This window comes from Amblyraja radiata, chromosome 3 (assembly GCF_010909765.2).
Source record: "Amblyraja radiata isolate CabotCenter1 chromosome 3, sAmbRad1.1.pri, whole genome shotgun sequence".
Lineage (NCBI taxonomy): Eukaryota > Metazoa > Chordata > Chondrichthyes > Rajiformes > Rajidae > Amblyraja > Amblyraja radiata.
The window spans coordinates 111,815,663-111,827,957 of record NC_045958.1 but is presented as its reverse complement, the minus strand read 5'-3'; the positions used below and the strand labels follow the sequence as shown (position 1 = coordinate 111,827,957).

The 12,295-nt window shown below is 41.8% G+C and overlaps 1 protein-coding gene across 1 annotated transcript in view; it reads right to left on the bottom strand.

Moving 5' to 3' along the window:
- homer1 (homer scaffold protein 1) overlaps positions 1-12,295 on the bottom strand; it is a 94,006-nt gene that overhangs the window by 24,349 nt on the left and 57,362 nt on the right. Inside the window, exons 7-8 of the mRNA XM_033018595.1 lie at positions 6,649-6,759; positions 663-743 (exon numbers count right to left, since the gene is read on the bottom strand). Of these exons, the coding sequence (XP_032874486.1) occupies positions 663-743; positions 6,649-6,759 (192 nt within the window). The remainder of the gene's footprint in view (positions 1-662; positions 744-6,648; positions 6,760-12,295) is intronic.

The following is a 12,295-nucleotide window of genomic DNA, read 5'->3' as shown; positions in this document are numbered from 1 at the left end:
TTTGCTATTTTTCTGAAGAACAAGGAAGGCCAATGTGTGGAAATTATCTCAGTAGTTTATATTTCAGTTCCATCAATTCCAGTTTTTAAACAAAGTAGAACTATTTCAAACAGATGAACAATAATACACTAGTTTGCACTTGATCAGTTTGCAGATTAGGCCATCTTTCATCCAAAGATTGAATTGCAGGCGATTGGAAGAATGCGTCCAGTCTCTTTGGAGTATTTGCTATTTTTCACTGTTCAGTGTAGGCACATTACACAACAATGTTACATTATGGAAAGTGTGCTAACTAACCACACATTGAGCCATATGTGGTAGTATTTTCTTGAAAATCAGTGCCACTTAATGATAATGATCCTGTGGAAGGGTTTCCATCAACTAGATATCAATTGCAGAATCAACCATTTTTGACCTCGTTTCCTCTCCCAGAAACTTTTGTGCTTGATCAAGAAAGCACCATCTCGTTGGAACGTTGTTACATCGTTAACAGAAGGCACTCATTGCTTATAAATTTCTAGACAAAGTTCAGAGATTTCTACAAATGCGCACTTCCGATTAAAAAGTTGAAATATAGCGGCAACAATGGTCGGGAACTATAGAGAAGTCACACATGAATGACCAAGAAATCTGAATGGTTGGGGACCAGCTGGAACATGTACCTGTAATTGTTGTGACAGTGTGTCCCTCTGTGCCTCCAACTCCCTCGCTCCTTCAATATCTTTCTTTAGCCGCTCAATTTCCTAAACAAAGAGATACCAGCGTCAGTTATCATATTACCATCATTCAATGACTTGCCCCATGAACCATTCCAAGTATTAAATGTTCTTTGTACAGAACCACATTTTTATTTCTCACTTTCTGGGGGAAAAAATGATTTTTTTAGAATTACAATTATACTTTTAATTGCAGTGAATTAAGTGAATTAACTGGAAACCATGTAATAAGCATGTATAATATTTTTGGAAAACCAAAATCTTATCGTACAATTTTTGCAAAACCAGCTCATTTCTAGAGTGTAGAAACAAGGAACTGCAGACACTAGTTTACCAAAGAAAGATAAAATGATGGAATAACTCAGATCAGGCAACATCTCTAGAGAACATGGTTGGATGACATTTCGGGTTGGGACCATCCATCAGACTGAAGGGTTCTGAACAGAAACGTCACCTATCTATGTTCGCCAGGGATGCTGCTTGATCCACTTAGTTACTCCAGCAGTCTCTTTTCTTTAATTTATATTGAGTTGATTTGCTCCCGAAATTTAATATTGTCTATTTCAACCTCAGACTTGGGCATAACTCAGCTGTGTTCCTGTATATTCAATAAAATAATTGAAGAGCTACATTAATTTGCCTTTTTTTTTTGCAACAGACTGAATCCCATGTCTCTTGCCCAAGTGGATATTTGGATCCTCAAGAATCAGGAGAGAATTCCACCAACACTGTGGTCTATAGATTTAATCACTGACGTAACTAGTTTCAGACCCGCTGAGTGGAACAAATAAAGGAATGCAAAATTACATGCAATGAAAAGTATAATTGTAAACAAAAGTGTTGCTCAAACCAGTACAGAAAGATTCAAGTAATTAGTGCATCCCTATTGTGTGTACCAAGGTAAAGTGGAATCTTTTTAAAATCTAAATATCAATCTGCCCTCATTTAATGTAGAAATAAAAAGATGTTCAGAAAATATGATGTCATTTGGTTCTTAACCAAGTGAAAGGGAAGGTGGGGGGAGGGGGGGACGAACTGTTTCGGAAGCATCAATAGGATCAATAATACATTCATCCAAACGTAACAACACAAATGTCGAAAATCAGACTACCTCTGATAAATGTCAATGGTCGACAATAAACAAACAATAGTCGAGGTAACAAGTAATTACAGTGCCCTTCATAATGTTTGGGACAAAGACCCATAATTTATTTATTTGCCTCTGTTCTCCACAATTTGAGATTTGTAATAGAAAAAAAAATCACATGTGGTTAAACAGCAATAAAAGGTTCCTAAGGCGATGGAAAGACTGGAGGAAAGACTAGGTGCCGAGAGGAGTCTTATACCTGCATTAAGGAGGCAATTAATAGGCAATAGGCAATTAAACACACCTGAGCAATTACAAACATCTGTGAAGTCATGTGTCCCAAACATTATGCTGCCCTGAAATGGGGAGACTAAACACAGCTGTAATTTCTACATGGTGGCAGCAAAATGTATAAAAATGGCCTTTAATATGATCTGACAATGTGCACTTTCACCACATGCGATTTGTTTTCTATTACAAATCTCAAATTGTGGAGTTCAGAGGCAAATAAATACATGATGGGTCTTTGTCCCAAACATTATGGAGGGCACTGTACAGTGTATTAGTCGTTGTTAGACAGAAGATACCCAAGACATAGCGCATTTTGGAATGATTAAGAGGTGAGATGAGCAACCATTTAATAGCTAAAAGGGTATTTAGATGCTTCATAAGACCATGGGTAGACAAGGTAGCAAGATGTGTCTTTGGACCCAGAGGTTGCAAAGGAGGAAATTACAGCAACATTTGAGATCTACTGACTGCAGAAGAATGCTGTACAGAACCAATTTTTAGGAGTCACTATTGTTCCAGATTGTGGGAAGGAAAAATGTAAGGAGAGATTACAACAAATCTAGAAAAAGGGGAAAATTTAGGATGAGTTGAAGGTAGACACAAAATGCAGGAGTAACTCAGTGGGCCAGGCAGCATCTCTGGAGAGAAGCAATGGGTGAGGTTTCGGGTCGATACCGTTCTTCAGACTTATTCTTAGGATTAGTTGACTGATTTCCAAAGCAACAACTGGTCTTTAGACAATTTGAATGTTGTGGATGCAACAGGTATTACTGAAAGGAAATGGCATGAGAAACCTTGAGGAAAATTGCAGAGAAAATTGAGATTTTGTAAGACGATGAAATAAAGTTTCAAAGGATCGTATTTAATGACAACTGCTCAAAAATACATTAGGGCTAAAGGAATCAAGGGATATGGAGGGAAAAGCAGGAACAGGGTACTGATTTTAGATGATTAGCCATGATCATATTGAATGGCGGTGCTGGCACGAAGGGCCTACTCCTGCATCTATTTCACTAAGTTTCGAAAAATGGTCATAAGTAGCAAGTGGACTCCATTCCTGCAGTCATTTATGGGTACTGATCTGTGTAAAGGCCTTGGAGGGAATAGCAAGATCATTTAAACGACAACTCTATGTAAAGTTTATTAATTACTTAAAACCAGTGGAAACAACAACGTTACGAGTCTGAAGAAGGGTCTCAACCCGAAAAGGACAGGCAGCATCTCTGGAGAGAGGGAATGGGTGATGTTTCGGGTAGACATCCTACTTCAGACTGGTGGCTGGAATGTATTTTTGTGATGATATGTAGATGTACGTGTACCAGTGGCTCCAAAAAGTTAAAACTAGATTCAATTTCAAACTTTTATTCACAAAGATTAAGTTTAAAAATAAAATATATTGAATTAGGCAGTCGGGCCCTTGAACAGCGTATAGGATGGAGATCTACCGCAGACATTGATAGCAAGGAGCATGTGTGTGCTAGCACCTGTGTCTACAAAGCAAAAGCACTGCATCTGGATCAAGCTGAGTGCCAGGTCAACATGTCAGTTACTGGACTCTATAGAAGCCAAGCTGTGCTGTGAATCTGCTCCTGTGATCTTTTGCCCGTCAGACCTAGCAAAAGATCAGAATCCCATTAATTTGATCAGGGCAGCCAGACCTGGAAATAAGTTAAAAAATGGCAAGCAACTGGGAGTCAGAGTCATAGCAATATGGAAAACAGCCCTTCGTCCCAACTTGTCCAACACTGTCAAGCTGAGCTTATCCCATGTATCTGCATTTGATCCACATCCTTCAAAACCTTCCCTTCGTACATGTCGATGTCTTTTAACTAAACTAAATATAAAGGGGATATGACACATAACTTTTCATGGTTTATTGTCACGTGTACAGTGAAAAGCTTTGCTGCGCGCTATCCAGTCAGTGGAAAGACGATACATGGTTACAATCAAGCTGCCCAGAGTATACAGATACAGGATAAAGGGAATAACATTTAGTGCAAGATAAAGTACAGTAAAGTCCGATAGTCCAAGGGTCTCCGATGAGGTAGATGGTAGGTCAGGACTGAACTCTAGCTGGTGGAAGGATGTTTAAGGGTTTCGGCCCGAAACGTTGCCTATTTCCTTCGCTCCATAGATGCTGCTGCACCCGCTGAGTTTCTCCAGCACTTTTGTCTACCTTTGGTGAAAGGAAGGTTCAGTTGCCTGATAACAGCTGGGAAGAAACTGCCCCTAAATCTATGCGTTTACACACTTCTGGACCCCTTGCCTGATGAGAAAAGGGAGAGGTGGGAGTGAGGCTGAGAATCGTCCTTGATTATGCTAGTGGCCTTGCCAGGGCTGAATGAAGTGTAGATGGAGTCAATGGAAGAGAGGTTGGTTTGTGTGATGGTCTGAGCTTTCCCCCGCACTATAAACCCCGTGCCCCCTTGTTTTCTCACCTTATCTTTGCCCCTCATACTTTATATAATTCTGTATGGTCACGCTTCAGCCTCCTATGCTCCATGAAAACAGATTCCAGCCTATCCATATAATCAAGCCCTGCAGTCCCAATAGCATCCTCATGAATCTTTCTGCATCCTTTCCAGCTTAATGACGTCCTTCCTATATCTGGGTAAGCCGAATGGCAAACAACTTATTGCTAATTTTTTTTTTCTCTAATCTATTTTTAAGGTCTAATGTGGTTTATAATGCATTCAAAAATTGATATCCATTTTATAGTTAACTTGAAATAATCTGAAAATTAGAGAAATGTAATTGTAAAAAAGCTTGCCAACTTTGACAGAAACCAAGACCATGACCCGTCAGCACTGGGGCCACAAGTATGAGCAAGCGAAGACAATGTACACTACAGCACAGGAACAGATCCGACAGCTCACTTTGTCTGCACAAACCAAGATGTGAAATCAAACTAATCCCATCTGCCTCATAACCCTCTATTCCCTGCCTGTTAACACAACTGTCTAAATGCCTCTTAAATGATGCTGTAAATTAAATGCTTCCATCAACTCCCCTGACAGCACATTCCAGACATTTGCCTTTTCTGTATAGAAACTTTACCTTGCATATCTCTCACGTAAACCTTTCCCCTCCCACCTTAAACGCATGTTCTCCGATATTTGTCATTTCCTTACTGGGAAAAAAAACCTTCGTAGACAAAAGTGCTGGAGAAACTCAGTGGGTGCAGCAGCATCTATGGAGCGAAGCAAATAGGCAACGTTTTGGGCCGAAACCCTTCTTCAGACTGATGTAGAGTGGGAGGGGGGGGGGGGGGGGGAAGAGAAGAAAGGAGAAAGGAAGAGGAGCCAGAGGGCTGAGAAGGGGAGGAGAAGAGGAGGAGAGAGCAAGGGCTACCGGAAATTGGAGAAGTCAATGTTTATGCCGCTAGGGTGCAAACTGCCCAAGCGGAATATGAGGTGCTGCTCCTCCAATTTCCGGTGGTGCTCACTCTGGCCACAGAGGAGGCCCAGGACAGAAAGGTCAGATTCGGAATGGGAGGGAGAATTGAAGTGCTGAGCCACAGGGAGATCAGGTTGGTTAATGCGGACCGAGCGGAGGTGTTCGGCGAAAAGGTCGTCAAGCCTACGCTTGGTCTCACCGGAAAGGGGGGAGGTAAAGCGACAAGTGTAGCATCTCTTGCGGTTGCAAGGGAAAGTGCCCGGGGAGGGGGTGGTGCAAGAGGGAAGGGAAGAATTGACCAGGGAGTTACGGAGGGAGCAGTCTTTGCCGAAAGTAGATGGGGGGGGGGGGGGGAGATGGGAAGATGCGACGAGTGGTGGGGTCACGATGGAGGTGGTGAAAATGACGGAGGATTATTTGTTATGTGACGGCTAGTGGGGTGAAAGGTGAGGATTAGGGGGACTCTGCCCTTGTTGCGAGTGTGAGCGGATGGGGAGAGAGAGCAGTGTTACGGGGTATTGAAAGCCTCATCTATAGTAGGGGAGGGGAACCCCCGTTCCCTGAAGAATGAGGACATTTCCGATGCCCTGGTGTGGATAGTCCTCTGTCACTTTCGCCATCTCCAACATGACCCCACCACTCACATCAAAAAAAAAAAAGAAAGAATATGGGATGTTGATGCGCAAATATGATTAGAACTATATGGTTGTGTGATGGGCAACACCAAAATAGTCTTTTGTTTGAATAAATGGCCAGTTTCATGTGTAACATTTGGGCATTCCTTAAAATCAAAGAGATCAAAGAACAAGAGATCACCATTGTTCAAATCCAGATTTTCATACTGTAATTGCATGGTAATAAAAAGGCAATCCAATAATCCAAATTTGACGCTGAAAATTGTACTGTTCCACTGTTTTGCAATAACATACAATTGCACAAATTTGATTTATACTTGGAATGTGTATTATTTTCTGGATGTCTTTAGGTATGCATCTCCCATAATTTACAATGTTACACACTTGTATGGCCATGGACTGCGATTGGACACGGAAGGTAGACTTAATGCAAAGGAATCAATCATTTTTACTGTTCAGAAACAATTCAATTGGTAATTGTGCAAGAGTTACCCAGTGTCAATACACAACTCTGTGGCCTTACCTCTTCTTTGTCTTTCATCTGTGCCTCGAGTTCTTCTATTGTTCTGTTCAATTCTGTTTTGTGTGTCTTGAGTACATTTGCCTGCCCACTTAGACATTCAAGTTCTGAAACCTGAATTTGGACACAAAAAAAAAAATCAAATACATTTACACAATTCCAACAGTTTGAACCGATTTTTCCAGGACTGTATATATTATAATAAAACTAATTTAACGTTGAGTGCTACTATTCCTGCATAGGATCCTTGCATCTGACAAAAAATTTTTAACATGGTTGAAAACAGACTTTTCTGCCTGGATATTAGCATTAATGAAGAGGAATAAAGTTTAAAGGAAGGGAAAAGCTCCTGCAGATCTTTCATGAGACAAGATTATTTTGCCTTTGCAAAGAAAAATACAAACGTAAAAAACATTATATGCATGTCAACATACAACAGGTTTCTTCTTGCATTTGCCATTCCTTCCTATTTCTGTTTAAACACGGAACAAACAAATACCACCTTTTCCTCTATCAATTATCAACAAACTAAGTTCAAGATTTTCAGCATGCATCAGAAGAATTGTTTCTCTGGAGGCTGAGGGGAGACCTGTTAGAAGTATATAAAATAATGCTAGACAGGGGAGACAGTCAGAACTTTTCCCTCTGGATAGAAATAATAAAACTAGAGAGCTTTAAGGTGAGGGGTAAAGTTTAAAGGGGATGCGAGTGAGAAGTTTCCACCCCACAGCAGGTTGGTTGCCAGGAACACCGAGGCAGATACAAAAAGGGCATTTAAGAGGCTTTTGGATAGGCACACAGATATGAAGGGAATGGAGGGATATAATTAGTGTAATATAATTATAATTTATATAATTGGTTGGTTTAACTTGGCATCATGTTCGTCACTGACATTATGGGCAGACGGTTCTGCTCCTGTACTGTTCTTCATTCCATCTCAAATGTACAATCGAAAAGCTAAAACAATGGTACAATCAGAACACAATTCTGATGTAGAAAGAGGATTGTTCTACCTTAAATAATCAGCTGAAATTAGAAAAATTGTAAAACCCAATCAAAACTTCAAAACTATGAATGCATGTATTGCTATAACTAACTAGATATCTGTGAGGGAGGGGTGGGAGGAATGACTAAACCCCAAACCTTATGCTTGAATTCTTAAAACATCAAGATAAACAAGTGAATAGTTGCAAACTATCCAGTTAACTCTTTCAACCTTACACCCTGCTTGTAGCAAAAAGCAGAAGGCATTCTCAGCTGGGCAACCCAAAAAGGTTGTCATTCAGAACCCACTAGCCTACTTATTCTGTGTTTAAGAAGGAACTACAGATGCTGGGAAACCGAAGGTACACAAAAAAGCTGGAGAAACTCAGCGGGTGTAGCAGCATCTATGGAGCGAAGGAAAAAGGCAACGTTTCGGGCTGAAACCCTTCTTCAGCCTATTTATTCTGTTCCCTCATTCATGCCAAAAGAGATCATTTCAACACAAGGGGGCAGACTAACAAAAGTAGAATAGCAGATATCAAACCTTTGCTTCTACCCAAGTAGTCTCCAAGAAACAGCCCTTCAAAACCACATGTGAACAAGTCCTTAGTGACAAGTGCGCAATCTGATATGCGTTAGCTAGTCTCTAGGTCAGCTGATGGCACATCAACAGAGTATTAAATTTTAAATTACTGCCCTAGAATGCACACAGCTGACACCTTCAGAAAAGCGGAGCATCAAGTTCAGTTATGGTGCAATCACTTGAAGCAATCGTTCTACTTTAAAAACATAGAAGGAATATAGAGTTCATTTAAACCAGGATTTTTCTTATAAATGTCAGATAACGCTGCAGGCTCGATGCATGTTGATACAATTCCATAGTTGTACAACATCCCTCAATGTAACCAAATCTACTGCTTCCCTTTTTGTACACATGCAAGTCTGAAGAAGGGTCTCGACCCGAAACGTCACCCGTTCCTTCTCTCCAGAGATGCTGCCTGTCCTGCTGAGTTACTCCACCTTTGTGTGTCTATCTTCAAGCCAGATGTTTCCTGATAATGCCCATTTATAATGGTGGATGTTTATGTTAAATTTTATTCTGTGAGGCTGTTTGCATTGTTGCTTTTCACTTTGTATGGATGTATGGTAACTCAAATTTCACTGTACCTTGCCATTTACTTTAAAACACCTTTATTGGTCACTAATTCCTGGCTCAATGAAAGTAAAAAAATCAATAATTATCCCCAATATGCATATCCAAAATGCACATATGTCATTAGTGTTCTTATTCTGGCATGGGATTCCACAGAATAGACAAGTGACGATCTCTCTCTCCCTTGCCAATCTTATACAACTTTACCCAATTTACAATTTTACACACAGACCGTTCTGTGCATTGAAGACAAATCTGACTTCCAAATCCACAAGTCAGCTGTAGTACAAGGTGGAGATTAGCGACCTCAACAAACCTTGCCAGAGGAGGCAGTTACTATCGCAACATTTAAGAAACAGTTGGACAGGTACATGGATAGGACAGGTTTGGAGGGATATGGATCAAACGCAGGTAAGTGGGTCTAATATAGCTGTGACACGTTGGCCGGTATGGGCAAGTTGGGCTGAAGGGCCTGTTTCCACGCTGTATGACTATGACTCTTGGCACTGAATTCTAGGAACTGGGCTACCTGATCTCAGAGACTGAATTAGTTCCTTTCCCTCCCAGTGGAAGCATCTGTCCTCTTCATGGGAACTGCCAAATTAGCAGCACAAAACATGAAGCTAATCCAATATTTTTAGTGCTGGAGCTTTAATGAACTGCTGCAACTTACATTTAGTTCCTGCAGATTACGAATGTAAAATCAAGGACACTGGCTATACTTCTGCAACTAAATCACTAGATCAGATAAACGTATGAACAAAGAGCTTACATTTCCTTTAAATGCTTTCTTATAACTTAACATGATACAAAATTGACCACCAACACAAAAGTTGCTACCTAGATATACAGTTTGTTCAAGAAGGAACTGCAGATGCTGGAAGATCGAAGGTACACAAAATTGCTGGAGAAACTCAGCGGGTGCTTTACTTTACACCTCCAACGTGACCCCACCACTCGCCACATCTTCCCATCTCCCCCCATGTCTGCCTTCCGCAAAGACCGCTCCCTCCGCAACTCCCTCGTCAATTCTTCCCTTCCCTCCCGCACCACCCCCTCCCCGGGCACTTTCCGTTGCAACCGCAAGAAATGCAACACCTGTCCCTTCACCTCCCCCCTCGACTCCATTCAAGGACCCAAGCAGTCGTTCCAGGTGCGACAAAGGTTCACCTGTATCTCCTCCAATCTCATCTACTGCATCCGCTGCTCTAGATGTCAGCTGATTTACATCGGGGAGACTAAACGGAGGTTGGGCGATCGTTTCGCCGAACACCTCCACTCAGTCCGCAATAACCAACCTGACCTCCCGGTGGCTCAGCACTTGAACTCCCCCTCCCATTCCCAATCCGATCTATCTGTCCTGGGTCTCCTCCATTGCCAGAGTGAGCAACAGCGGAAATTGGAGGAACAGCACCTCATATTCCGTCTGGGGACCTTGCGTCCGGATGGCATTAACATTGAATTCTCCCAATTTTGCTAGTCCTTGCCGTCTCCTCCCCTTCCTCAACCCTCTAGCTGTCTCCTCCCACCCTCCCATCCGCCCGCCCTCGGGCTCCTCCTCCTCCCCTTTTCCTTCCTTCTCCCCCCCACCCCCCATCAGTCTGAAGAAGGGTTTCGGCCCGAAACGTCGCCTATTTCCTTCGCTCCATAGATGCTGCTGCACCCGCTGAGTTTCTCCAGCAATTTTGTGTACCTAGATATACAGTTACTTTGCCTGAAAAGTTTCAAACATCTGCAGTTATTCTTTGTATAAATGTAGTCATAGCTCAAAGCAGCATAGTGTATCATTATTCTGGAAGGGATACCTTCTAGCTTAAATTCAATTGAAGCACATTTTAAATATAGCAATACATTCATAACTTTGCAAATATTCATTTCATAGACAGTAGCTTCTGCCGAAAATTAATTACTTCTATTTTAATCAATAACGAAGCTTGTTCAGTGGTACCTCAACTATAAAGCTGCAGGTAACTACAAATTCTAGCATTGGCAGAAAAGCAAGCAAGCAAGAGTATTCACAGACATCCTTCACCTCTCCCAGCTCCCACTGGTTTTATAAGATCACTATTATAAGAGCAAGGTAGCATGCCTTAATGTCAACCATTCAGTGGCTCCGAAATCCACTTTCGTGAAGTGCTTCAAGAGACTGGTCACGGCACGTTAATACCCCCTCCCAGGTAGCCTTGATCCACTGCAGTTCACCTACCATCACAACAGGTCGAAGGCAGATGCCATCTACCTGGCCCTTCACTGGAACAAGGACACCTTTGTCAGACCATTTGTTGACCATAGCTCTGCCTTCAATACTATCATCCCAAACAAACTCCACTCCAAACGTCTGAACTCAAGAGTCAGCATCCCACTCTGTCACCAGATCCTCGACGTCCTGATCCATAGACCACAGTGAGAATGGGTGACAACTGACCACACCGATAATTGTCAATGCCAGTGCCCCACAAGGATGGATCTGCAGCCCTTTATTACACTCCCAATAAACTCACAACTGCTCGAACCCCACTTACAAGTTTGGAGTTTACACCGTTGCAGTGGGCTGGATCTCACACGATGACGAGACAGTACAGAAAAGAGACGAAGAGCTTTGACACATTGTGTCAAGTCAACAATCCAGTCAGCATCATGCTGCCAAAGTGGAGTTGGTTGAGAGCTTTCGGTTCCTAGGCGTAAATATCACTAACATTCTGCCCTGAACTAGCCACGTTGAAGCTAAGACTAAGAGAACTCACCAATGTCTCTACTTCCTCAAAAGACTAAGGAAGTTCAGCATATCTTGAATTGCACTTAACTTGCACAGATGTACCGCAGAAAGCATTCTTTCTACGGTGCATCAGTTTAGTTTGGCAACGCCTCTGCCCAATAGCCAAGAAATTGCAGAAAATCTAGATGTAGCCCAGCCAACACACAGATCAGTCTCACCACCAATAACTCCATCTACACACCATTGGGAAAGCAGCCAACAGAATCAAGGACCGGTCGGTCAATCCTTTTCCCCCGTTCAAAGGATAGAAGATACAAATGCTTGAAAGCACATACTACCAGATTCAGGAATAGTTTCTTCCCACTGTTTTCAGACTACTGAACAGAACTTTCATAAGTGCATGGTCCCAATCTCCCAACCTCGCTCATTGTAGCCCCTGCACTCTTTAACTGTGATGCCATAACACTGCAACACTATATTATGCATTCTGGCAATTTTCTCTGCGCTACCTATTGTGCTTATGTATAGCTCGATTGTACTTTAGAGAACTATTTAATTGGATAGCAGGCAAAGGGTTTTTCCACTGTATCTCTGTACATTTGACAAATCAATAAAACTACTTTTCCAGGATGCAAGCTATATTTATCACTATGGATACTCAATGAGGATTTGGATATTTAACTGAGTCAGAACTTAAGATGCACTCACTCAAACAAGTTTGTTTCCGACCATGCAATCTTCACTCATTCTTTCAACACAAAATTAGATTTTGAACTACACACAAGATCCGTTTGGAC